We start from the raw sequence: 27806 nt of genomic DNA on the forward strand, positions 1-27806 counted from the left end.
CTGATTCACAACACTTTTAATTATGACTGTAGAGGCCAGCAATCTCTATATTTACCTCATAGTGTCAACTTTTCCAATAAAAACATAAAAGACCCTTAAGAATAGAGACTTATTTCTCATCTTTTCCATACATTCTGGGATTCTGTATAGTCTTGGAGTTTAAGGTGCCTTGCATGCTTCTGTCTATAGCATTCTTCTCTTAAGTAGCCAAGGACTTCCACAATAACCGTGGGCTGATCACAGGATCAGATCACAGATTTAATAATGCAAATGATGTGACGTTGAATGGCAAGGATTTCATTCCAAGTCTAATTCCAACTCTAGTGCTGGCATTGATTTCTTAAGGGACTGAACTGTTCTTTCCTTCTCTCGTATCCCTGGCAGATCACTCAGGAACAAATATTCCAGGTTGCTGTTAGAAATTAAATAACAGGAGAAGAAAGATTACTGTTAGCAAAATAGTTACTCAGAGACACAGAAAGCAAAAGGTACCCATTTAACAATACTCACTAGGGTCACCAATATTTTATTTTAAATAGAACAAATGCTATGTCACTCCCCTCCAAAATAAATGTACGAGTATTTATACAGGTAAGTGCATGTTCATGTTTTCAATATGTCCAGAAAAAAGACTGATACTTGTAGTCCTGTACTTACGCCCACAACTGAATCCAACATTTCTATTGCTAAGCAAAACAGTTGTGAGTTTTGCCCCATTTTATATCTTGCCACAGTTGTTAATTGAATCACTGCAGTTGCTAAGTTGGTAACACGGTTGTTAACGAGAATTGGGCTTCCCCACTGACTTCGATTATCAGAAGATTGAAAAAGACAGATCACATGACCCTGAGACACTGCAACTGTCACAACTATGACTCAATTGCCCATCATCCAAATTTTTAACTACCCTGACATCAACTGAGAGACTAACTCTGCACCAAGTGGAAGATCAAACAGATTCCTTGCAAACCTAGCAGACAATTTTGTCTCCCCAAAAGTAGAGAAGGGAACTAGAGGATTAGCCATTTTGGATCTAATTCTCAGTAACAGAGATGAAATTATAGAAAGTGTTGAAGCCACAGGAACCTTGGGAGAAAGTGATCATGCAATATTGGAATTCAATATTATGGAAGCACAAGCAATAGAACAGAGTCAAACTAGAGTCTTGGACTAAGAGAGCTAATTTCAATAAACTTAGAGAGGGCTTGGGAAGGATTCCATGGATGAGAATCCTCAAGGGGAAAACAACTCAAGAAGCTTGGGAAATTTTGAAAAGTGAGATAATAAATGCCCAGTCCAGCACAATACCAACAAAGAGGAAAAATAACAACTCTCAAAAGAAACCAGCATGGCTGCATAAAGAACACTCTGATAAATTGAAAGATAAAAAGGACAAGTATAGAAAGTGGAAATAGGAGCACATAACTAAGAATATCAGCAAATAGCCCGAGCCTGCAAAGATGAAGTGAGGAAAGCTAAGGCTCAAAATGAACTAAGGCTTGCGACCAAAGACAAAAATAACAAAAAAAGCTTCTTTCAACATAAAAAACAAGAAAAAAGTGAAGGAAATGATTGGTCCATTAGTGGGGGAAAGTGGCAAGAAGGTGACAAGCAACAGGGAGAAAGCAGAACTATTGAACTCGTTTTTTGCATCTGTCTTTATACAAAGGGAAAAAACAAAAATAGTGCCATAAAAAACAGAATAGAAATGCAAGTTAAGATAGGCAAGAAAACGGTAAGTGAGCACCTGTCCAGCCTAGATGAGTTCAAATCACCAGGACCAGATGGATTAGACCCCAGGGTTCTCAAGGAACTGGCAGATGTGATCTCAGAACCATTGAACTATATTTTTCAAAGATCCTGGAGCACTGGGGAACTACCAGAGGACTGGAAAAGAGCTGATGTAGTTCCCATCTTCAAAAAAAAAAGGGGGGGGGAAGGACCCAAGAAATTACAGACCTATCAGCCTGACCTCAATACCTGGGAAGATTCTGGAAAAGATAATCAAACAACGAATCAGTGAACACCTACAGGCAAACAAAGTCATTACTAAAAGCCAACATGGGTTTGTCAAAAACAGATCATGCCAGACAAATCTTATTGCATTCTTTGACAAAGTGACAAAATTAGTGGATCAGAGGAATGCTGTAGATATAATTTATTTGGACTTAAGTAAGGCATTAGATCAGCTTTTCTCAACGTTTGTGTGACGGCGACCCCTGTCACACAAACGTGCCGTGCATGCGCGACGCCGCCCCCTGAGGGGGGAAAATGGCAGATCGCCTTGTTTGGCGACCCCCGTAAAATGGTTGATCGACCCCAAATGGGGTCGCGACCCATAGGTTGAGAACCGCTGCATTAGATAAAGTAGATCACAACTACTACTTGATAAGATAGAAAAATGTGGGTTAGACAGCATCACCACCAGATGGATCCGTAGCTGGCTGACCGGCCGTACTCAGCGTGTGGTCCTCAATGGAACCGCATCTACATGGAGGGAAGTGTGTAGTAGGGTGCCCCAGGGCTCTGTTATGGGCCCAGTGCTCTTCAACATTTTCATCAATGATTTGGACAAGGGGATAGATGGAGAACTCATCAAATTTTCAGATGACACCAAGCTGGCAGGAATAGCCAACACTCCAGAAGACAGGCTTAAGATACAGAAGGATTTGGACAGACTTGAACACTGAGCACTATCTAACAAAATGAAATTCAATGGTGAAAAAAGTAAGGTTCTACATTTAGGCAAGAAAAACCAAATGTACAGGTATAGTATAGGGGCTATCTTGCTCAATAGTAGTAACTATGAGAGGGACCTCGGAGTCCTAGTGGACAATCACTTAAATATGAGCCAGCAGTGTGCTGCAGCTGCCAAAAAGGCCAACACAGTGCTGGGCTGCATTAACAGAGGGCTAGAATCAAGATCACGTGAAGTATTAATACCATTCTACAATGCCTTGGTAAGGCCACAATTGGAATACTGAATCTAGTTTTGGTCACCACGATGTAAAAAAGATGTTAACACTCTAGGAAGAGTACAGAGAAGAGCAACAAATATGATTAGGGGATTGGAGGATAAAACATATAAGGAAAGGCTGCTGGAATTGGGTTTGTCTAGTCTAATGAAGAGAAGGACGAGGGGGACATGATAGCAGTGTTCCAAAAGCTCAGGGGCTGCCACAAAGAAGAGGGAGTCAAGCTATTTTCCAAAACGCCTGAAGGCAGGACAAGGAGCAACGGGTGAAAACTGATCAAGGAGAGAAGCAACTTAGAACTAAGGAGAAACTTCCTGACAGTTAGAACAATTAACCAATGGAACAACCTGCCTCCAGAAGCGGTGAATGGTCCAACACTAGATGTTTTTAAGAAGAGACTTGACAGCCATTTGTCTGAAATGGTGTAGGGTTTCCTGCCTGAGCAGGGGGTTGGACTAGATGACCTCCAAAGTCCCTTCCAACTTTATTATTATTATTATTATCAATCATCGCACAGTCAGCCAGATGTTCAGACTGGATTTGGCATTTTGTCTACCTATCGAGTCCTTATCCAGGACCTGGGATAGGCAGATGTGGATGTTTGATGGTATTACAGATATCGTCGCAGGATGGAAGCAGTTCCTAATAAGGCTGCCTTTTGCAATTGACTAATAGCGAATTTGTCAATGCCAATGGTGTTCAATGGTGCTCCAGTTGTTTTGGGATTGCACCCAAGGAGCCTATGACTATTGGTACTACCCTTGCTTGCTTTTGCCACAGTCTTTCTATTTCTATTTGTAGGTCTTTGTATTTTGTTATCTTCTCCAGTTCTTTCTCTTCTATTCTGCTATCTCCAGGCACTGCCACGTCCACTATCCAGACTTTTTTGTCTTTCTTATCGACAATTGTTAAGTCTGGGGTGTTATGTTGCAGGTGCTTGTCTGTTTGAATTCTGAAGTCCCAGAGCAGTTTAATTTTATCATTTTCTATGACTTTCTCTATTTTATGATCCCACCAGTTTTTGCTTACAGGCAAATGATATTTTTTGCAGATCTTCCAATGCACCATTGTTGCTACTTTGTCATGCCGCTGCTTGTATCAGTCTGTGCAATCTTCTTGCAACAGCTTACCAAGTGGTCCACTGTTTCTTCAGCTTCTTTGCATAGGCGGCACTTACTGTCTGTTGCTGTCTTCTCAATTTTGACTTTGTATGCATTTGTCCTTAAGGCTTGGTCTTGTGCAGCCAGAATTAGTCCCTCGGTCTCTTTCTTCAATTTTCCTGCTCTTAGCCATTGCCAGGTTTTATTATTATCTGCTTTCCCAGCTATTTTTTTCATGTATTGGCCATGTAGTGCTTTGTCTTCCCATGCCTCTATTCTGTTCTTCATTTGGTCTTTCTTGTAGGCCAGTTTGGTCTCTCCAGTAGTTAGTAAGCCTTCCTGATATACTAATTTCAGTGCATCTTCATCATTGTTCTTCAGATATTCTTCCAAAGCCATTTTTTCTTCTTCAACCATCTGATGTACTTGTAGCATTCCACGCCCACCTATTTGCCTTGGTAGATAAAGTCTATCAATGTCACTGCGTGGATGAAGGGCATGATTCATTGTCATTATTTTTCTGGTCTGCCTATCCATTGCTTTTAGTTCTGCTTGAGTCCAGTCCACTATTCCAGCTGTGTACCTAATGACTGGGATTGCCCAGGTGTTGATTGCCTTTATGGTATTTCCTCCATTGAGTTTGGATTTTAAGATCTTCTTCACTCTCTTGATGTATTCACCTCTAATCTTTTTCTTGACTTCAGTGTGCTTGATGTTGTCAGCTTGAAGGATACCCAAGTATTTGTAGTACTCTTCCTCATCCAGACTCTTAATGTTATTTTCGTGGGGCATCTTGATTCCTTCAGTTTTCACTATTTTTCCTTGTTTGATAGTAAGTGTGGCACATTTGTCCAAGCCAAACTCCATTACAATATCTTGGCTATATATACGGACAGTGTTGAGCAGCGATTCTATTTCAGATGATGTTTTTCCATACAGCTTCAGATCATCCATATAAAGGAGGTGGGATAGTCTGGCAGATGTTTTTGATGTTTGATAGCCATGTCCTGAGTTATTCAGTATTGTTGACAGAGGAAACAGTGCAATAACAAATAGTAATGGTGATAATGAATCTCCTTGAAATATTCCTCTCTTGATATTAACCTCTCCCAGCCTCTCACCATTGATCTGCAACTGTGTCTTCCATTGTGCCATCGATCTTTGCACAAATTTTCTGATGTTTCTACTGACTCCTGTTATTTCTAGGCACTTTATTATCCAATCATGTGGCAGAGAGTCAAATGCCTTTTTGTAGTCAATCCATGCCACATTCAGGTTGGTCTTCCTTCTCTTGCAGTTTTCCAAGATCATTTTGTCTATTAGGAGTTGATCTTTTGTTCCTCTGCTATTGGGGCGGTTTCCTTTCTGCTCAGGTGGAAAGAGATTGTTTTCAACTAGATGCTGTTGCACTGCATCAGCTACTACACCAGTTAGTAATTTGAAAGTTGTTGGTAAGCAGGTAATTGGCCTGTAGTTACCTGGTGTTGCCCCTTTTGCTGGATTTTTCATTATTAGGTAGGTTTTCCCAGTTGTTAGCCACTTTTCAATTTCTCCTCCTTGTAGTATATTGTTGAACTGCTTGGCAATGAGTGGGTGTATAACAGTTAGATGTTTCAACCAAAACCCATGTAGTTCATCTTCACCTGGTGCTGACCAATTTTTGATTTTCCTTGCTCTTTTTTCTACCATTTTTGTTGTTATTACTAGTTCTTTCATTTCAACTTCTGTTTTATTTGCATCCACCTCTTTATTATTATTATTATTATTATTATTATTATTATTATTATTATTATTATTATTATTATTATTATTATTATTGATCATCGCACAGTCAGCCAGATGTTCAGACTGGATTTGGCATTTTGTCTACCTATCGAGTCCTTACCCAGGACCTGGGATAGGCAGATGTGGATGTTTGATGGTATTACAGATATCGTCGCAGGATGGAAGCAGTTCCTAGTAAGGCCGCCTTTTGCAATTGACTAATAGCGAATTTGTCAATGCCAATGGTGTTCAAGTGGTGCTCCAGTTGTTTTGGGATTGCACCCAAGGAGCCTATTACTATTGGTACTACCCTTGCTTGCTTTTGCCACAATCTTTCTATTTCTATTTGTAGGTCTTTGTATTTTGTTATCTTTTCCAGTTCTTTCTCTTCTATTCTGCTGTCTCCAGGCACTGCCACGTCCACTATCCAGACTTTTTTGTCTTTTGTTATCGACAATTGTTAAGTCTGGGGTGTTATGTTGCAGGTGCTTGATTATTATTATTATTATTATTATTATTATTAGGGTACTGCAACAGTAAGTGTGAAAAACAGTTATAAGTCACTTTTTCAGTGCTGTAACTTCAAACAGTCACTAAACGAATGGTTGTAAGTTGAGGACTACCTGTACATTAACTGAAGCAATTAATGTACTGTAAACTTTCCAGCATACACAAAGGCAAAACATCCAGAGATGGTAGCCCAATCAGAATTCTAGAAAGACACATGGATCTGAACATGTATTATATTATAGTCTCTAATTTCAACAGTACAGAACATCTGCAGCTCAGGGTTGAACTGTGGGTTATTTCCTCTGAGCTGGGTTGTTTCCCTGCAAATGTACCCTTATCGGGCTAGGGAATCATCCTCCGTGCCTGGACGAGTGAAGACTGCTGGCTGTTTATATATAACAAGTTTCCTGGAGGTGGGGGTGCAGTCTCTCCTTTGATGATTCCTACTATAGGTTATCCTCAACTTATAACTGTTTAATAATGATTCAAAGTTATGACAGTCTTGGAAAAAAAGACTTGTAAACTGTACTTGCACTTATGACGATCACACCACCCCCGTTGTCACGTCATCACAATTCAGGCATTTGGAACCAGCTTGTGTTTACAATTGGTTGCCGTATCCTAAGGCAGTGATGGCGAACCTTTTAGAGACTGAGTGCCCAAACTGCAACCCAAAACCCACTTATGCATCGTCAAGTGCCGGGTGGGTGTGGCCCATTGGGTGTGTGTGGTCAATTGGGTGGGCGTGGCTATGGTGGTAATGGCAGACTGGGTGGGACTAAAAAGTTCAATCAATCAATTCCAACTTTGCAAGATCTTTTTTTTCCTGCGAGAAGTTGAAACTGGCTGATTGAACCTTTTTTTTTTTTGCACACGGCGACGGAGGCCTAAAGCGAAAAGATTTTATAAAACCCATCTGAAGGCCTAGGACTGGGGTGACGGCCCGCGTGCCCCCAGAGAGGGCTCTGAGTGCCGCCTCTGGCACCCGTGCCATAGGTTCGCCACCACTGTCCTAAGGTCATGTCATTACAAATAGTGCCGATTGGGGAAGCTGGATTTGCTTAATAACTATGTGATTTAATTAATGACCATCTGATTCACTTAATGACTGCTATGAAAATTGTAGTAATATTAGGTCCAACTTATCTTACAACTACAATGACTTAAGACAGAAGTTCCAATTCTAATTATGGTTGTAAGTTGAAGACAGCTTGTAATGAAGTAAAATAACCAAGCTCAGAGAACACCAAGAACTTAACTATCTCGAATTTATCTAGGCTGCAGGAGGGCACACAGCCCATACAATCAACACAACTACTTTATAAAATATAGAGTTGTCTTAATTGTCTTACATACCTGAGCTTATGCAATGCAATGATGCCTTTGTCTGTAACGTTCCCACAAGAGATGAGAAACAAACGCAGCAAGCTCTTCTGCAGGCTTGGAGTCTCGCTAATCCGTTGCAGGCATGCATCCTCAATGTAGATGCACTTGCAAAACTTTATTTCTTCAAGATGCTTTAGACCATCTGAAATAGCATAAAGAAAGAGCTTATTACAAAAAGCTTAGGAGAAGGGCTTCTGCTCCTATCCATATACAGACTGGATTCACATGATTATAAGTCACGATTTGGTTTGGTTAGTTTTAGTTCCGTTTGTTTCATGAACTTGGCTATTAATTTAAAAACTATAGTTTATGGCTTAATGTATTGCAAAACTATTCCATCATATGGAACATGCCAAGTCACTATTAGAACCTAGCAACAGCAATAGCAAAGCTTCATTAAGTACAGTAAGTAGAGCCTTTCTACTGGCATTAGATAAAATCAAACCATTCTGATTTTGGTAAAGTGATCCAGAGAGGTCATATATAATTCAAGATTATGATAATGAATTTGTGCCTTACATATTACTTGGGGTGCAACTGAATAGTTAGAGTTCTCTTCCCTTACCGTTTATTTTCGTAATTGTGGAGAAAATAGTTTAACTTCTTATAGTAATTTTAAAAAAGGTTTTTTTAGGAACTTCTGGTGAAAGCAATATTCCTCTTTACAGGAAGGACTATAACTCTGAGAAAAGGGCCAGGATCAATTTCTAATATCTGTTGGATCTTACAGGGCATCTAGAAGCTGTTAGAAGCTGTTGCCAGTCAGTGACTTAGCTGGACCAATGTTATGACAAAATCCACAACTAACCAAGATTTTGGCATAGTATAAGTTCAGTTTCCTGATTTGCACAGAACTCTAAATCATAATGGAGAGTATCATGTATCTTAAAATGCAAACAAAATCACATTCTGTTTTGTATTACTTGTAAGGCAAGTGTATTCCTAAATACAATCCTCCCTAACCTGGTTAAGAATCAATTGTGCTTTGCTTGTTCAATTATGAGAATTGAAACCTAACTCATTTGGAAGGCAACAGATCAGGGAAGGTTGCCTATTGTTTCCAAAATTACTCTTTTGGTAATCCTGTGAAAGATTGGCATGAAATAGGTAAAGGAAATTGCGTTATGGGCAGAGGGGGGATTGTCTTCCTGATTTCAATAGATATCATGAAGATAATAGTGGTGCAAATGAAATAACTGCTATGCACTATTATTGAAGTGAACTGCCCTTAGGCAGACTTCACTATGTACAAAAGCAATACACCAAATAGGCTGTAGTTTCTACGATGTCTTCTGCACAATTCTTTATAAAGGCAAGCTTCTTGTATCAGAGCAACACAAAGGGATTGGGCTAGCAGGCAAATAACAAACCTTTATCAAGCAATTTGTCTGGGAATATTTACAGATTGAATTAGTTATGTTAGGTTTAGTAACATACCAAAATAATCAAATCCCCTGTTCATGATGCAAGATTCTGTGGCATTGATTGCTTGGATCTTATATTTCTCCAGTGGCCCCAGAGGGAGTGCATTGTAATCTTGTTGCCATTTGTCATAGCCATGGTAGCGCACTGATGCACCACACCGAAGGAGCCACTCTGAAGCCGCTCTATCTGGACCAACAGCTTGGATTCGTTCTTTGTCAACCCTGGCAAGGAGGCATCACAATGAGTTCTTTCCACTATAGGCAGTATCTTCAAATCAACATAAACGGTGTAAAAAACCACAGATTAAACTAGTGTTTTAAAAATTGGCGGTTTTAAGATATGTGAACATGCTGGTTGGAGAATTCCAGCAGTTGAAGTCCATGCATCTAAAAGTTGCAAAGTGTGAGAAATACTGGATTAAAGATTCATTACATACAGATAGTTCTTGACTTAGGACCATTCATTTAAAAATGGTTCAAAGTTATGACAGAAAAAGTGATTTATGACCTGTCATCACACTTATGACCATTGCACAACCCCCCACAGTCATATTGCAATTTGGGCTCTTGGCAGATGGTTTGCATTAACAACTAGTTGTAACATTCTACAGTCATATATGAATACAATTTTTTTGAACTAACCAGCCAGCTGTATTTAATAGACAGGCTTGAAATAAAAGTCCTGGGGATATGTGAAAATTATGAGGATCATGGCAGACAAGGAATTTGTTTTTTTCCTTAGGTGATCCTGAAGAAACTATCTCCCCTGTATAAATAAAATATTACATCTATTAATAGCCTTTGTTCCTTAACGCTAGAGCATTCAGATGAAATACAATGGGCCTAAATAAGACAAAGTAGATTTCTCCCAATTAATTCAACGCAAATTACAATTCTTCTTTAGGGTTTTAAACTAGTTTGACCAGATCACGGGAATATTTATTTACTTATGTATTATGTAATATCCCACCATAATCATTTAAAAAAACTTAGCGCTCACAAGAGATAGCAAAAAATACGTAATTAAAAAATACAAAAACATATATAACTTCAAACAGCATCTGCTGTCAATTCTCCTTCAATCTTCTGGAAATGCTCCATTTTCAGCAGTTTCTGGAAGGTCCCTAAAGTTAGGCCAATCAAGCTTCCCACAGGAGGCTGTTCCATAGGGCTGGCCATACATAAATAACACCTCTGAGCTTTGGCCCTCCTGACCTCCCAACCAGCTGCTTTGCCTGGCATGATTTCAGAAATTAGCTGTATTAGTTATCTAATGTTAGGGTCAGCCTTATATTTGTACACTTCTGTGGAAGACAGCTGCTTAAAAAATAAATGTAGTGCATTCACTAAGTAAATCATTGTGTAGGCCAGAGTGGAAAATAGCCTTGGGGGAAGAGAGTTAAAGTTTTCCTATTAATAGACTCCTCCCCCAGCCCAAAGAAAGTTGAGAAAAATACTGCATGTTATATGTAACTTATAAATCATTTCCACCAATAAGTGTGGGATTCATTCACACAATAAGAAAGACATTTATTTTAGTTTTTGGCTTAATATGCTATATGAATCCAACCCTTGTGCTTTAAAAACCTTTGTTTCTGCATTAATGTGTTACGAGAACCAAGTTAATTGTAGCTAAATCCAATTATAAACAAACCATGATTCACATAACGTATTATAAACTCAATCGTAATTAGCGATCTTGAGAACCCTTTGGTGAAAAGATAATATATTAAATAAAAATAAAGAATAACAGAATAGCCGCCACTTTGGCTGTGAACATTTTGGTTTAATCTGAAACTACAACCTCAGTCAAGGTCAAGATGAAGTTCCTGCATTTCAGGATAAGCAATGTGGGTCCTGTGGCTGCTAGTGCAGGGGTTCTCAACCTTGGCAACTTTAAGACTTGTGAACTTCAACTCCCAGAATTCCTCAGCCAGCTTTGCTGGCAACTGTGCTAGTGTCTCTCAGAGGTTTCTCTTCTAGCCTAGGAGTCCCTGCCCCTCACTTGACTTGTTGCAAAACAAAGCACCAGCCTTTAACATTGAATGACTATTCTGGGCTCCATTAAGTTCTCAGAAAATCATTTAAATACCTAGGGAAATACCTAGTGGAGCTACTACAATAGTCATTCTGTGCACTCATCAAATGTATCCTAAACCAAAAAAGTTGCTTAATTCTGCTGTAATCAAACAGGAATACTTATTTCTACACTACCTTTCTGCGAAAACACTCAGAGTGCTTTACAGTCATTAAAACTACCAAGAATATAATCAATGCAACTGAAAATAAAAATTAAAAATGGCTTTCATCTTGGCCCTATGATCTCATATTCTAACATTATTCAACTCAGTTCTCATTAAGGAAGCAAACCGTTTCATCCCCAGAGAGTTCATACATGTGTAAGGTTTTCCACTTAACCTCACAATTGCCCCAGCATTACTCAGGAATTTAAAAGAGCCAAAGAAACTCCTGAGCCATATTAGATATATTAAACACTATTAAAAGATTGCAATCTCAAGAAGACAATCTCTTTGAATTCAGGGTTAAAAAGCCTCAGATTTCAAGTCAGAAACCAAAGATTAATCATACATTCACTCAACCAAAAAGTTCCTTGTATACAGAAAATTATGCTAGGATTCCTGTTCCCACTTTCTGGGAAGCATTGAATAACTTTCTTGCAGTCCCAAGGGGCAGGCACTCTATCATTTGTTTTCCCTAATTTTGCAGCTTCAAATTTTAAAAAGTCAGGCTCCTTTGTAGCAGAGGTGTTCCATGAATTTCAAAGCACTTGTATTGAATCATAAAAAGTGCACACACACCCAATTAATTTCAATATATGAGGCAAGATTGCCAAGTAGATATGAGCTTACAACTCTGTCTGCAACTTTCCCTAGCAAGTGCCTCCTACGGCAGGTCATGGCAACCTGGAGAATCTTTCCTACTATCATGAAAGAGCTAGGAAAATTCAAACCCCAGCTCACTCTTGGAGTGTGCAATTCTCAAGGCTGGTGAGAAGGCAATCATATATACAACTAGTTTCAGCTGGCATTGTACAAGCAACTTATTACTGTCCTTTATGGAAACTTCATTTTTCTTACTGATTGAATACTGCGTTTAACCATCCCCAGAAATGCCTCCGCAGACCACCAGGCGGCTGTCTCTTCAACATTTTCGTTTGGTTTATCAGCACTTCCGTCAACATCATGTAACTTCTGAAAGAGATCGTACGGTAGTAATGACAACAACTCAGTGGATTTCCACAAATCAGTCACATTACTGTGGTCAGTAACTTCTGCCCCGGGATGACGAGGCACATATAGATGGATTTGCACAAAAAAGCGCATTATGGCTCAGTGCAGTCCATTAATTATCCATTATCTCTGCACGATCTCGACTACAACATTGCGGCGAATTAGGGCAGTTGCCGCCATACGGCAAGAAAGGAAAGGGACAATGGCTGATGGAAAAAAGCTCAGACGTTTGGGGCTACTGTATTTATAGTAGGCAAAAGTCCCTTCCACATCTCTCCTTCACCCCACAACTTAGACCTTCAGGCCTGCCCAGCAATTCAGCACGGTGGAAGAGTCTCCCCAGCCCGGCTCCCGGGAGCCGTGCAAGGGCCGATGCCCCCGGGATTAGCTCCGCCTTGCCAAATCGAGGAGGGCTGCTGCAAAGAGGATCGAGGGGTGTTGCAAGCACACCCGCCAGCGGGATGAGATCACAGCCGGCGAGAAGACTGCCCCGACCTTCCCTCCCAGCGAGCCCGGCTGCCTCCCTCTCTGAAGGCCCGGAATGGCGGCCCCTTGTGGGAAAACGCACCCCGGGCAGCAGGACCCAGGCGGGATGGCGCAGTGCTTCTGGCATTCCCTCCGCCTCAGCGGGGTTCCTTCAGTCGTAGCAGGCCCCGGCGGCCCTGTGCGCTTCCGATCGCTTCCCCCCAGCCACCCACCCACACTCAGGGCCCGACCTGTAGCGGGCGGAGGAGGAGGAGTTGAGCGGAATTGAGTAGACTGGCTCGCTTGCCCGTCCGCCCGGCAGAGCGCGCAATGATCCCGGCGTGGATTCGGGCCGTCGGCGGGGCCTGGCGCCCTTGTTGGGCCGGAGGCCGGGCGATGCCCTCGCGGCCTCTCAGCGCTGACAACTGCCGACGGAGGAGGTGAGGCGTCTGTCGCGACCTCCGCGAAGGGCGGCTCGTGGCGTCGGTTCTGATCCGCGATCTTCGCCCCCCTCCCCGGCCCTCTTCTCCAGGACAGCAGCTTGCAGCACCGAGCGGGGGCTTTGCCACGATAACTTTTATTAGCCGCTGCTAGGTAGATATTCAACAGGGGGAGTTTTCCTCTGCGGGGGAAGTCCTTAAAGGGAAAGAGAAGCAGCACAATTTAAACTAACGCCCTGAGCTCAAGTATTTCCCTGCTTGTTGGAATCTGAGATGAAACTACATCAGCTTTTATGCACCTCTTCGTTTCCATGCCAGGAACAACTACTGCACAGTAGAGTATTACTAAATAGAAATTCAGAAATTGGCTGGGTTTAAAGAGTACACCTAAGCCATAATGAGCTTTGTCTGGTTGACATATGCAGCAGGTGGGATGAATCCTGCTATTTTAAGCCATAGTTTTAGCTTTAGCTTGCGCAAATCAGACATGCAGCAGACCATGATTATTCAATACGTGGCTTAATACAGGCAATCATTGCCAAATAACTGTAAGCTATTATAGTTCGTAATAAAAGTTGTAATCTTGATTTAAAAAAAAATCTGGGGTATGTGTCTTGCAAATAATCTTTTCAAGTTTTTTGACAGTACCTTTGATGTCGTTGTCATTGGTGGTGGAATTGTGGGTCTAGCCTCAGCCAGGGAGCTTAGCCTGCGCCATCCATCCCTTGTTTTTGCAGTACTCGAAAAGGAAAAGGAATTAGGTATGATATCTGAACTTGATAAAACAGTTGACAGACTTCTGTATTATTTCCACTCATATGTTTAACTAATAGGAACAGTATTTCCAGGTATTAAATATTATACCGGTAACCATTGTTTAGTGACTGCCTTGTTTAACTACAATTCGCACTTAATGATGCTTCGATGCTTCGTGACCAGTCCTTGGATTTACAATCTTCACAGAGCTATAAAGCAAAGGAAAGCTGAAGTAAAACCATAAGCACAATTACAGTTTCATTTAGTGGCCACTTACCTTAACAACTAAGTTGCTGGTTTCAACTGTGGTTATTGAATGTGAAGTACCTCTAATTCAGGTAGATACAATCCATTAAAATCTTTTTGATGGGCCAATTTTACATCTCATTTGTCAAAAGACAACATTAAAATTCCTAGTAACTTATGCTATAATTTCTTGTGGCCACTCAATAGAAAATGGATGCATTATTTCTAGGATATGGATTTTGTTGTCTACATAGAATAGTATGATTTCTAGTTTTCTGACAAATGGAAGCCCATCATATCTATACAGTTCCCTGTATATCATAGTTTTGTATAGGACATTCATAGCTGTCTCAGAAAAAAAAAATCAGAAACAAACCATGAGAATAAAAAATCTATTTTCTATTTGCTTCATATTTTAGTTTGAGTTTCTTAAATCTTACTGCTTAACATAAAGGTTTATAATATTTTGCTATTATACATGCTGTGTGGCTATTTTATGCTTTTTTCTATTTTACCTTGCTATCTTTTCCTGAACATTGAAATTATGTGAACTAACTCTATAATACTTTGACTAACAAAATATTGTACGTATTAGATCAATCAAACGATAGATGTAACTTTCTATTTAGCTCTCCATCAAAGTGGGCATAACAGTGGTGTTATTCACAGTGGAATCTACTATACACCTGGATCCCTAAAAGCCAAGTTGTGTGTAGAAGGAGCTGTTCTCTGCTATGAATACTGTGACCAAAAAGGAATCCCATATAAACAATGTGGCAAGGTAGGGTAAGTGCTGAAATTTTGCTGTTAATCTTATACAGCTCCAAATACAGTTGATTAAGTTACTTAATTTTCTTGGTGTGGGCTATACTAGAGTGTTCCGAATGGTTCTAAAGAGAAGCAGACTTAATCATTCTACAACTCTAATGCACTTGATTTATAATTATTATTATCCAGACAGGAGAATTGGCCCAGGGATCATAACAATAGATACCCACCAATCTGGGATTGTCTGATTTTCTTCTCTACGCTGATTTTTTCATTACTGTTTTATAATCACCGAACCAACTTCCAATCATGATATAATCTGCAGTCTTAAGAGTTACACAGAATGAAATGTTACTGATCAGTCTTTTCCATCATTGTTCTACAGAAACCAATATATATGCTTGTATATGTATATTTCTTATGAATATGATTGCATTAACTCCATTTCTTTTGTTCCATTGCATTATTGTTATTTTATATTTGCAATTGCAATATATATGAGCACAATCAACATATCTATTTATCTATCTTAGAATAATTGTGTCCTTTGAAAAAACAAAATTATATGTCAGTTGATTTTGATGGTAGGGAAGGATGAGTAATGTGACATCTCCCTAAAAATGCAGCTGTTTACAATTAGATCTAAAGGGGAGTGATTCTGGTGCTGTTTAAATTGACAGAAAGAAGGCACAGGTAATTTTACTCACAGGAAGGCATTCAAGATTGTTACCTTAAACTGATTGCCTGAATAGAGATATGTGTCCGCCAAATATTAGACACTAGGCTTTAAAATAAATTTCAGCTATAACATATCAGGTTGTTTGCACTAGTTCAAACTAGGCTATTGCTAAATTCTTCCAACTGTTCCCAAAATAAAGTCTAAATTGAATGCCTTTTGTGTGTGTGTGTGTGTGTGTGTGTGTGTGTGTCTTTGAGTCAATTTTTGACACTTGGCAAGTCCTTGCAGTTTTCTTGGCATGATTCTTTTTCATAAATGGTTTACCATTGCATTCTTCTCAGGGCTGAGGGAACGATGGGCCCAAGGTGACCCAGCTGGCTTCCTGCCTAAGGCAGGACTAGAACTAGATTTTTTTCAACTTTGCCATGCAACCCGCAGATTCCTCAAATTTCATGGTGAGCTCTGATCTAAATATTAACCAAGCCTCACCTTGCTTAGCTTTGAAGCCTAGACAAGCTAGATGCTGCCACCTGCTGAGTCAACAACTTTATTTACTGGAGGCCTAATGGTGAACAAGATAAGATAAAACTATTGTTTTCCCTTAAAGTGTTGGGGGGGGGGGAAACACTTGCATTAGTGCTACTCTTTTTCCTTTTGTGATAAGAGAAAAATCAGCCTAATACTTACATCACCCAGAGAAGGAGCAGGTATATAATACTTGTAGCCAGTTCAGGTCAACTGACAATTACTTTAAAGACAAGAGACTCTGGCTTCTATGGTTCTCTGATTCAAAGAAATCAGAGTCAGTAGGTTTTTTTTATAAAGAAAGAATATCAGCAAGGAAAGATCAGCTAAAACTCTTGTGGCCCACTACTTTATTTGGTCTGAATAACTAATTTCCCTCCATTTCTTTTTCTTGTAGCTCTTTATCTTTGTATTGATTTCATAAACTTGGCACAAGCCATGTCTTTTAATTCCTCTGAGCCATTTGGGGAGAAAATGATTGTCTGAAAAGCAGGATAAAAAGAGTAAATGAGCATAGCAAATTTGTAACATCCCTACACTCCTTAATTTATTATAAAACAACTCCAACTATAAATGTTAATTTCTGAAAAACCTATAGTGCAGGTGGTCCTCAACTTATGACCATGATCGGGACCAGAATTTCCATTGCTAAGCCAGGTAGTTGTTCAGTGAGTCATACCGGATTATATGACTTTTTTTGCCACAGTGGTTAAGAGCAGTGCTTTCTTTCTTAAAAAAAAAAAAAAAAGGTGCCGGAACTCACACCGGTCCAAACCGCCATGCCTACCCTAAAAAAAGGTTCCATCCAAAAAAGGTGCCGGAACTCCATTCTGGGCATTCTATGAGAAAAAAAGCCCTGGTTAAAAGAATCACTTCAATTAACCCAGCTTCCCCTATTGACTTTGCTTCTTGGAAGCCAGCTGCAAAGGTTGCAAATGGTGATTACAGATGCTGCAAATGTCAAAAATAGATGCCAGTTGCCAAGCAGCCTAATTTTGATCATGTGACCTTGGGGTTGCTGCAACAGTCATAAGTGCGAGGACTGGTTGTAACTCACTTTTTTCAGTGCCACTGTAACTTTGAACAGTCACTAAGTGAATGTTGGTTGAAGTAAACCTGTACTCTTTCAGTTACAGTCTGTACTGCTGAAACGCCAACCCCTCCAGCTAAATAAAGTTATGAAGCACAGTTAATTTATACTGCAGTTTTAACTGAAATCTAATTTAATCAAATATTAATTCTTTTTCACACTTCACACTGTGGTTATCTCATGTTGTTCCCCTGTAGTATTTTTTGTTCCGTGGTTGCTCTAGTTTCTTATTTCCTTGGCAGCTGATTATTGCAGTTGAACATGAAGAAATTCCAAGACTCAAGGCACTTTATGAAAGGGGGATACAGAATAATGTTCGGGGACTGAAACTAATCTCTCCCAAAGAAATACAAGCCAAGGAACCCTACTGTCGGGTAAGCTGATTTCTTGCTGTGCAATATCTAATCTGTTCTGTACAAATAACTTATTAAATGTGGGGTGGTACCGGGCAAAGTGTTAGGTCAATATCTCCATGCAGTTTAACAATAGCAGTACATTAAATTAAAGTTGATATAGAAAATTAAATACAGGATTTCCATACTCCACTTCGTGAATTTTTGTGCAGGTATATGCTTTATTTGTACATAATGCAACTTCCTCTCCTTTTCTGTTGAGTGTCTTTCATTTTTAAGGCCCTCCTCATTCTTCTTCCTTTGACTCCTGCATTGTGGACCCCAGTTCTTAGTAAGATGGTCCTGTTCTAAAGTTTTCTTGAACAATCCATTTTGGCAAATATTAGTCAAGTGCCACTTAGACGTGTTTTAAATTGCCTTTCTGTCATTCCTTACCAATAAGCAGCACTATCTGAGTAAGCATGTAGACCTAATAAGCATGTAGGCTGCCTTACTGAAAGTTGCATTGATTCAAATGGCCCCTTCTTTGTTCTTTCAATATTGACCCTGTGAACAGATGTGTTGTCCCTGCATCCACCTTTTCAGGGGTTGATGGCTCTGGATTCCCCATACACCGGCATTGTGAACTATAGGCAGGTGACCCTAGCCTATGCTGAAGATTTTCAGACAGCTGGAGGTATTGTGTTGACAGAGTTCGAGGTGAAACACATGGATATGGCAAAGGAAAGTGCTGAAGGAAGTAAAGAAGGTAATTTACAGTAAATCATTCATTTCTGACACCTCTCTAGTTATACTCTTCCCCAATGTTCTTTGGAATGTTCCTCTCAGGATTCACTATAATTTGCAAACCTTGAACTCAATGTGCATTAAGATGTGCGTCCACCAGCATTCCCCTTGCAGTCCCAAGATACAAATGCCCTGTCTTAAGGGACCTATTTTACCTCCTAAAACTCTTCAAAAAACAAAAGTTGGTCACTTTTAGAATACATCTATTGACGTGCTATGCAAAATCCAGAGTGGCCTTTAGGCAGACACAAATGTACTCTACAACAAAGTTTATTTCATTTGACCTTAGTGTGTATGAACCAGCCCAAATTACCATGTGCAACAAACACTTAAAAACAATCCTGGCTTAGCACAGTCCATGCACACAGACTGTGTATTTTCTATGCATTTAAAGTTCTTGCAGGTTGAAATTGCCCTCAACTTTTAGGTTGCTTTGAATAAGTGGCATGGTTCAGATGATTATATTTCCAGAACTTCTTCAAAAATTGTTGTAAATTTGATAGATACTAAATTTTACTTTAGAATTTATTCACATTCTTAGCTAGGAAATAGGACAATTGAACAACTTTTTTTCTTTGTAATTTAATAAAGAATAACAAATATATTTTTAGAAGCCATTTCAATTGGTCCGCTACTTGGTTTGAAATCTGTATTTAAATCCTTTTACTAAAATAGAATTTAGCAAGAAAAAGTTGTTTTATGCTTCATCACCCCCAGAATTCAGAAGAAAATATTTTCTGACCACTTTCGCCAAAGGATAACTAGTAATGTAAAGGTTTACTATACTTTGAAATACACTCAGGTTTTATGAGAAGGACTGAATGGAGCCAAACTAAAAAAGGCCGAGAAAAGAAACACAAGTGTTTTATGGTCATAAAACGTGCTTAAGAATATATATTACAAAAAAGTCAGGGGTTTTCTCCCTTTGCTAGCATCTTAATCAAGATCCTTCTACAATAAGAAAAAGAAAATGGCTCCAGATGAGCTCACTTTCTCTTTAGAAACTATCACTTGGGTTTTAGTTTTGCATAAAGGATAAAACCAATTGTTTCATAACCCATTTAAATTCATTTCATCTTATTATTTGTAGGGATGAAATATCCAATTGTGGTTAGAAATTCAAAGGTAAGATAATCATTCAATTCAGTGTTTTAAATACATATATTTGACCTGGTATTTTTTACTTACTATACATAAAAAAGATTTTACTTTACTTGCTGATTTAGTAAGTTAATAACTTTAGTTACTTTTATATTACACTCAGCTTAGAATGCTATTTTTGTATATGTTTAATTCACAGAGTTTTTGTAACAATGAACTCTGAAGATGTAGAACATTAAGGTAAAAATGACATATACAGAGTGATACTTATACAGACTGTATTAATAATATATTAATAAAGTTCTATCAGTATCTGCTTTTTATAATAACAGAAATACATTACAAAGTCTTTAAACATATCTTTGATATAAAAAAGTAAGGTTATCATACTTGTGTATGTTATTTTTCAGCCATCTGTGCTTTCATCTTCAATATATCTTCCGAGTTCATCTCTAAGAAATCTGTGAACTGAATTAATATATGAAACAGCATTCAAGGTTGAGAGAAAAGAAGAAGTGTAATCTTCAGGTTACTTAAAGGACAAATATATACTAAAAATAGTTCTATATAGCCCTCTATATAGAAAAGCAAATATAATTCTTAATATCTGAAAACATTTGATAAAGATAATAACCATATTACAAATCATTACAATAGCACAGTTCTAGTAGTTTTTACAAATGTATAAAATTCCAACTGTGCCTGTTCACTAATTGCTTGATTCCCTGAGAAGTTCTGACTTCAAATGCCAGTAACCCTGTCCTGTGGAGCTGCTGGACCTCTGATCTCTTCCATTTGCTAAGGTATCACTTGTTTGGCCAGTCTAGCTTTCTCCGGAAATCTCTTGCTAAAAGACCTACCTTTGATTAGAGCTTCTATTTCAGAGTAAAAAGTAATCCCTTCCTGTCCTGTTCTTAGGTCAGTTCAGACATGAGGAGCAGCATTGGAAGAAATGGAACATAGGGGGGAGATCTTTGGGAACTATTTGCTTTTGAGATTGTCTTAAGTATGTTATAGTTGAGGTAAATTTGTGCTGCTTTTTATTATAGGGGAAGGAAGTCCGATGCCGACATCTTGTGTCCTGCGCAGGACTTTACTCGGATAGACTCTCCCAGATCAGTGGTTGTGACCCAGAGCCCCGCATTGTGCCTTTCCGTGGAGATTATTTGGTGCTGAAGCCAGAAAAGTGCTATTTAGTTAGAGGAAACATTTACCCGGTATATCATTTCTCAGCACTTTTGCTTATTGGGCAGAAGGAAGTAAAGCCTTGGGGGTCTTAGGCACTATCGGTATTGCAAAAAGTTCTTTAAACTTTAGTAGCCTGGAAAGTTTCTCAATTCCATTTCCAGTTCACTGCCACTTATTTTCCTTTACTCTGCCTTTACTTAAAAAAAAAGTTCTTTTTTTATTTTGTTATGTATAATTGAAATGGGCCATTTAGGCCTTGATTCCAATACCCTGATTCATCCAAATTAAAGCATCTCTGGTAGGTGGCAATCTCACTTCTGTTTAAACATATCCAGTGAAAAAGAGCCACTATTATCTCTTTGGAAAAAATTGTCTCCATTTATTCTCCTTATCTCGATACAGTTAAATGGGAACTGTTTTGTTTAACCGCTTTATAGTTTATACATACACAATACAGACATTCAATACTTTCCAAATGAATTTTGATTTAGAACGTGTTCCATGTGTTTTGGTATGACAGGTACCTGATCCCCGTTTCCCTTTTCTGGGCATTCATTTTACTCCACGGATGGATGGTGGTGTCTGGCTTGGGCCTAATGCAGTCCTTGCATTTAAACGAGAGGGCTACAAATTTTATGATTTCAGTGTTCAAGATTTTATAGATGCAGCTGCTTACAGGTAATCTTTTCCAGTTAGTATGCCCTCCCTCGTTTTTCTGTTGTTATTAACCGTGAGCATTGCAAAAGCCTTAGACTGCTTGTGGTGGGAAATGTGGGAGAGGACTGTGGTTCAATTCAGGTTGTAAGTAATATTGTGTTTAGGAATGTTGGAAGAAAAAGCAAATATATATATTGACCCTATAAAAACCGATAGTTCAGTAGAACCATTTGTATCATCTAAGAAACTTAAGTGACAAGCGAAAAACAAAAACATTGACAAGATTGCTTATATATTTAACAAAAATAAAATGATTAAAAATGAACTAAAATCATATTTTTATTCAAAGCAGTTAGAAAAGCAACCAATTTTACAGCATCTGAAGAATGTAAAAATGTAGCGTAAACATTTTAGATAAGTCCACTTAATCAGATATGTAAAGTGAAAACCAGCAGAATAATTAAAGGTTTAAATCAAGATGACAGATATTAATCCCAGTACAGTATTTCTTAGCTACAGCGCTAAAATGACTTTGTTACTGATTTAATTCCTTCAGTGTAATTGGAATGCAATTATTAGTTTGTACTTTTAGTTGTTTGCATCTGATCTGTGAACACACACACACACACACACACTTATTTACTATATTTCTATATTGACGTTTTCGAAGGTCTCCTTAGAGTTTACAGAATTATGGATGATGAGAGAATTTAACCTTCTTAGCCAGTCAGTTCACAATAAACTATTTCCCCCCACCCAGTGGCTTATGGAGACTAGTGTTGAAGAATTTTTCATATGGGATGGGTGAAATGTACAGAGCATGTTTTCTAAATGCCCAATTGAAGCAGCTGCAAAGAATCATCCCTGAAGTTACCATCAATGATATTCAGAGGTAAAACAAATTTAAAATTGCTGAGATGTCTTGAGATGTGTTGTTCTTCTCTGCTCTCTTTCTAGAGTCTCAACATCTTTTTTACATTATAAAGTGATATTAACACTTCACGTGATCTTGATTCTATCCCTTTGTTAATGCAGCCTAGCACTGTGTTGGCTTTTTTGGCAGTGCAGCACACTGCTGGCTCATATTTAAGTGATTGTCCACTAGGACTCAGAGATCCCTCTCACAGTTACTTTGTGAGAAAGTTGTAAAAGGGGGGGGGTCATTGGACCCCATGAAACTGCAACAATCATAAATATGAATTAGTTGCCAAACATTCGAAGCTTGATCAAGTGACCATGGGGGATGCTGCAACGATCATGTGAAGAATTGTCATAATTCACTTTTTTCAGTGTCGTAACTTTGAACAGTTACTAAATAAATGGTTTTAAGTTGAGGACTACCTGTATTAGGACTGAAGTTTTATTTCAAAGATCTAGTTGAAGTAATGGTTGAATTTCCAGATTAATTCAATGCATCAAAATCAAATAAATTACTTGATTCAAACATTCTGCACACATGTATATTTTAATTGAATTGATCCTTTGAACTGAATCTTTAAATTAACCTGATTTATTTGTAACAATCTATTAACCTTGTAGGTTTAATACATTGTGTATAATCAAACTTGAATGATTCACGAAACCAAAGTGATTATATATATATATATTATTTTATATATATTTCATGTTTCTATCCATCTCCCTCAAAAAGGAGACGTCTTTAATATAATGCAAAGTTATCAAAATCAGTTTTTGTCCTGGCCCCATTTTCTTTTTTTATCTAACATCATCCATTTTTTGAAGAACAGACCTTTGTTTACATCTTAAATCCCAAATGCAAACTCTGAATCCTTGTGCAATTGAATTTAAAGAAACAAATCTTTCAAGGGCTTCTCTTGATTAGCCTCTCAGTTTTTAGCTAAAATCAAGTGTGTATAATTTAATTTTATTATCTGTTAAACAATTAGGATAAATTTATTTTTCTAAAAATAGCAATATTGTGCTACATTATATGTAAGTTTTGCCAACAAATGATTGCCAGTTATTGATGTCAGGAGATACATTTGTTTCATTTGTTTTGCAGAATGTATTTTTATTGATCTATGACCCAAAGTTTTAGGCTGTTCTATAATTAACCATGATAGTGCAGTAATTGTCTTAATTATCTCATATTAAGTCACTTTGGGGAGAGGGGTAGTTATCAAATTAAATATTGAATTTTTAATATATATTTTTTGCAGAGGACCTGCTGGAGTCAGAGCTCAAGCCTTGGACAGTGGTGGAAACTTGATTGATGATTTTGTGTTTGATAGTGGAACTGGAGACATTGCTGCTCGAATACTCCATGTCAGGAATGCTCCTTCACCTGCTGCTACCTCCTCCCTTGCCATTGCAAAAATGGTAGCCAATGAGGTAGAGCAGAGATTTGAATTGTGACTGGACAATGGAGACTTGGTCCTCTTTGCTCCTTCTCCTCCTGGCTACTGTGACAATCAAAGAAAAGGGCTGTTTCTTGTTTGGAGACAGAGAATTAGAAATTCAGTATCACAGTACTGAAACTATGTAAAAAGCACAGGAAGATCTATTAAATGTTATATTACTGAATTAAAAGGAAAATTGTGTTTCTATATTAGCGCAATTAGCAAACCAGAATCTTTCTTCTTTTCCTTAAGAGACCAGCTTGTGTTTGAATAAAGTTCTGTTTCCAAATAGAATAATGAGGAGACTAGACCAAAAGACCCATTTCTGCCTAGGTTTCTGTTTATTTACACAAAGAATCAATGATTGGCTTAGCACAGTGATGGCGAACAGTGATGGCGAACCTTTTAGAGACCGAGTGCCCAAAACCGCCCCCACCCCTGCTCCGCCTCCTGCCCTGCCCGCCCACGCCCTGCCCATCCCCTCCCCTGCCCACCCATGGGGCGACGCACCATCTCCATGGCCCGCCGCAGATTGCCCAGGCAGCCCTGCAGCACCATGACAGCCATGCCCTCCATCCACACCCAGTAGCATCATCTGAATGCTATGGGGCACGAGGGTGGAGTCTTGCCCCTGCTGCGTGGCTATGAACTTGGCTGTGCTGCTCCATGCGGGCCACGCCTGGGGGCGACTCTCCTCCAGGGGGGCTGCTGGTGATTGGGCCGCGGGGGGAGGCGGGGCTGGGATGACGACGTGCCTGCCCACAGAGAGGGCTCTGAGTGCCACCTCTGGCACGTGTGCCATAGGTTCGCCACCACTGGCTTAGCATTTTAAAAATACTTGAGCTGTGGTTGTAGACTTTTCTTAGAATCATCTAAAAAAATGGAGTCAATAAACTGTCCATTGATCATGGTATCAATAGAAAAGAATATTTGTGCACTGATGATGTTACCTGGTTGGGTAATGAAAGATAGTGGGTATTATACAGATAACTGGTGCCATCTTTATTAGAAGTTATGCTGTGAACTTCCAGAAAAAAGATATCAGTCAAGCGTCTTTAGTCTCCAGTTTTTATTTTTAGTAAAGGAATGCTGACAAAAATTTAAGCTGCTGTTGACCACAAGCAAAGTACTGCATTATCCTTACCAAACTCATTGAAGAAAAGGACAGCCGGTCCCAAATGCTGATAATAAAACATGGCTTTTGTCTTTCCATGTATATATTGCCTCTATGGTTTGTCTCTAGAGTTTTTTTTTCCTTTTGCTTTCTCATTGCTGGAAATTAGGCCATTCTCTAAATTGCTAGCTAATGAATCAGAGATCATTTCCTGATTTGATGTGCATACAGTCTTCTTTTTCTAGATGGCCCAAATATGCAACTACGGTATGTGATTGAATTTGGAACAGTCTTTTAAAATAAGTTAATGGAATATGATGAGATAAAAGCAGCATTGATCCAAACCATAATTAGAAGTCATATAGAACTTTATATATCAGTCAATAATAAAACATAAAAAGCAGTGCATAAATGTGGGAGTGCTGAACAAGGAAATTTTAAATGAGTTTTTTTTTAACTGAGTTTTAATGTACTGTACATTATTTTCTGTTCATCTTCAAATAGAATCATTGGAAGTTCCAGACATCTCTTTTTTTTTTCTGAAACACTAAAATCTCCATTCAGGTAGTCCTTGATTTACAACCACAATTGAGCCCAAAATTTCCATTGCTAAGCAAGACAGTTGTTAAATGAGTTTTGCCCCATTTTATGACTTTTCTTGCCAGAATTGTTAAGCGAATCACTGCAGTTGTTAAGTTAGTATAGAATCAGAATCAGAACAGAGCTAGAAAAGACCGTGAAGATCTTCTAGTCTAGACCCCGGCTCAAGCAGGAGACCCTATACCATTTCAGACAAGTGGCTGTCCAGTCTCTTAAAAACCTCCAGGTATGGAGTGCCCACGATTTCTGGAGGCAAAAGCTGTTCCACTGGTTGATTGTCCTCACTGTTAGGAAGTTTCTTCTTAATTTTAGGTTGCTTCTCTCCTTGATTAGTTTCCATCCATTATATCTTATCTTGCCTTCTGGTGCTTTGGAAAATAAATTGACCCCCTCCTTCTTGTGGCAGCTTCTCAAATACTGGAATATTGCTATCATATCACCCCCTGGTCTTTCTTTTCTCTAGAGTGGCCATAATATAGTTGTTAAGTGAGTGTGACTTCCCCATTGACTTTGCTTGTCAGAAGGCCACAAAAGACAATCACATGACTCATGGTCATTGCATCCATCATAAATATGAGCCAGTTGCCAAGTGTCTTAATTTTGAACCTGTGACTTATGGGGATGCTGCAATAGTGGTAAGTGTGAAAAACAGTCATAAGCCACTTTTTTCAGTACCATCATAACTTTGAACAGTCACTAAACGAACTGTTGTAAGTGAAGGAGTACCTGTACGTGTAACGAACATGAATCTTGACTTCCCTTTTCTACCCACTCCACTCCCATCCCAATTAACGAGAGGCTGTGTTAAACCTAGGAAAGCAAAGTACCTGCTACACAGAAGTAGATAGAAGTTTCTGAAACCATGTTCATATAGTACAAGTTTTTTACCAATAGGTTTTTGGTCTGGTCTTGATCCCATCAGACTACAAAACAAATAAAAACTGTAAGTTGTCAAAGTCACATTTGATGAAGTCTAAAGAAAAATTTCTTAAGAATGTTTCAGTAGTGGAATTCCTAATGATATACTGTAGTAATTTTTATTCTGGCAGGAACTAAGGAATCATCTGTTGGGATACTTTAATTAGACATTCTGCAATGAGCAGCCTTGAACAGAATTTCTGCACTAAGCAGACTTTTTGATCTAGATTTGGATTTATATGAACAGAAAACAACTTTGCTTATTTGGCAAAAATTAATCATGTTCTCTTGGTAGGCAGCAAATAATAAAAGTTTTCTACTGCCCCTGTAATAGCACATAAAAAGAGGCAAGGAAAAGGTATTCTGAATGTGATATTTGTTTCTGTAATTGGAGCAAATATTTATATTCTTAATTTTTATGTCATTTCATATTTTACTATTATCTGCCACTATGCTAGAGATTTCCATTTTAAGTATGGAACATACAAGACATTCTTCTGACATTGGAAAATCCACATCCTAGCAGTTTATATTCTCTCCCAAAAATGTATGTGGTTTAGAACTTTGGTCTTCTATATGATTCTACTTAACAGTCTATCTATAAATTCCTTAGGCCAGTGATGGTGAACCTTTTAGAGATTGAGTGCCCAAACTGCAACTCAAAACCCACTTATTTATCGCCGGGTGCCAGGTGGGCATGGCCCAATGGATGGGTGTGGCTGTGGTGGTCATGGCAGATTGGGTGGGTGTGGCCAATGTGGGTGTGATCACCTCGATGTTGCTTGTGGGGGGGACATCTGTGGGGGCCGGGCAGGGTTGGGGGAGATCCAGGAGGTCTCTGGCAGGTGGGACGGTGGGCAGGAGGCTTGTCCTGCGGGGTGAGGCAAGGCAAGGCAAACCAGGGCAGGGATGCCATTGTCACAGGGAAAGGTTAGGCAGGGGCTGGGGCGGCCGCTGCCTGACACCATCGGCCCTGCACACAGAGACCAGCAAGTGCATGGGTGCTGGGATGCATCCGTCCATGTGGGACCTCAGTCAGTTAGCAGGCGGCTGGTTGAAGAGGGATGGTTGCCATCTCCGGGGTGGCACGCATGCCCACAGAGAGGGCTCTTAGAGTGCCGCTTCTGGCATACGTGCCATAGGTTCGCTACCACTGCCTTAGGCGATTAAACAGTTTACTATTCCACTTTTTCAAGATTAAACAAAGTCCAAATATATTTAGGAATAGGTGAAACAATATCTCTTTCTACTGTACAATTTTAAATTAAAATGAAACTACAGTGTTTTGAGAGCCTATGGTACAAAACAAGCCACAAATCTCAGTGCATCCTTGGTTTTGATCCAATGAAG

The 27806-nt window shown here is 39.1% G+C and overlaps 3 protein-coding genes across 4 annotated transcripts in view; 1 reads left to right on the forward strand and 2 right to left on the reverse strand.

Moving 5' to 3' along the window:
* On the reverse strand, positions 1-13259 carry DMAC2L (distal membrane arm assembly complex 2 like). 2 transcript variants are annotated; one of them, XM_039329476.1, is made up of 5 exons: positions 13127-13259; positions 12258-12371; positions 9173-9381; positions 7706-7877; positions 1-412 (listed from the first exon to the last, which is right to left on the reverse strand). In XM_039329476.1, exons 2-5 carry the CDS (start codon positions 12362-12364, stop codon positions 298-300), a joined length of 603 nt encoding a protein of 200 aa, XP_039185410.1. In that variant the 5' UTR covers positions 12365-12371; positions 13127-13259; the 3' UTR covers positions 1-297. The 2 variants fall into 2 exon arrangements, with proteins under 2 accessions (XP_039185410.1, XP_039185411.1); XM_039329477.1 differs by lacking the exon at positions 13127-13259 and adding an exon at positions 12979-13120.
* Positions 13184-24020, forward strand: L2HGDH (L-2-hydroxyglutarate dehydrogenase). Its single transcript, XM_039329471.1, has 10 exons — positions 13184-13315; positions 13961-14076; positions 14947-15098; positions 17622-17753; positions 18318-18480; positions 19609-19643; positions 20669-20836; positions 21328-21485; positions 22225-22356; positions 23645-24020. The coding sequence occupies exons 1-10, from the start codon at positions 13206-13208 to the stop codon at positions 23838-23840; spliced, it is 1362 nt and encodes a 453-aa protein (XP_039185405.1). The 5' UTR covers positions 13184-13205; the 3' UTR covers positions 23841-24020.
* The window catches only part of LOC120301816, a 25249-nt gene continuing 15767 nt past the window's right edge, over positions 18325-27806 (reverse strand). The window contains exons 3-4 of the transcript XR_005555040.1: positions 20010-20087; positions 18325-18462 (exon numbers count right to left, since the gene is read on the reverse strand). The gene's annotated coding sequence lies outside the window, so the exon portion shown is untranslated. The remainder of the gene's footprint in view (positions 18463-20009; positions 20088-27806) is intronic.

Source organism: Crotalus tigris, unplaced genomic scaffold, assembly GCF_016545835.1.
Source record: "Crotalus tigris isolate CLP2741 ecotype Arizona unplaced genomic scaffold, ASM1654583v1 scf7180000024398.1132909, whole genome shotgun sequence".
Classification (NCBI taxonomy): domain Eukaryota; kingdom Metazoa; phylum Chordata; class Lepidosauria; order Squamata; family Viperidae; genus Crotalus; species Crotalus tigris.

What these genes read in the sequence shown, in the direction of transcription:
- L2HGDH (XM_039329471.1), top strand. Translation starts at nt 13,206, where the DNA reads ATGATCCCGGCGTGGATTCGGGCCGTCGGCGGGGCCTGGCGCCCTTGT. An exon ending in GACAACTGCCGACGGAGGAG is followed by an intron (nt 13,316 to 13,960) that starts GTGAGGCGTCTG and finishes GTTTTTTGACAG; the next exon opens with TACCTTTGATGTCGTTGTCA. An exon ending in TGCTGAAGGAAGTAAAGAAG is followed by an intron (nt 18,481 to 19,608) that starts GTAATTTACAGT and finishes TATTATTTGTAG; the next exon opens with GGATGAAATATCCAATTGTG.
- DMAC2L (XM_039329476.1), bottom strand. Translation starts at nt 12,364, where the DNA reads ATGATGTTGACGGAAGTGCTGATAAACCAAACGAAAATGTTGAAGAGA. An exon ending in CAGGGGATTTGATTATTTTG is followed by an intron (nt 7,878 to 9,172) that starts GTATGTTACTAA and finishes ATGCTATTTCAG; the next exon opens with ATGGTCTAAAGCATCTTGAA. An exon ending in ATTGCATTGCATAAGCTCAG is followed by an intron (nt 413 to 7,705) that starts GTATGTAAGACA and finishes AATTTCTAACAG; the next exon opens with CAACCTGGAATATTTGTTCC.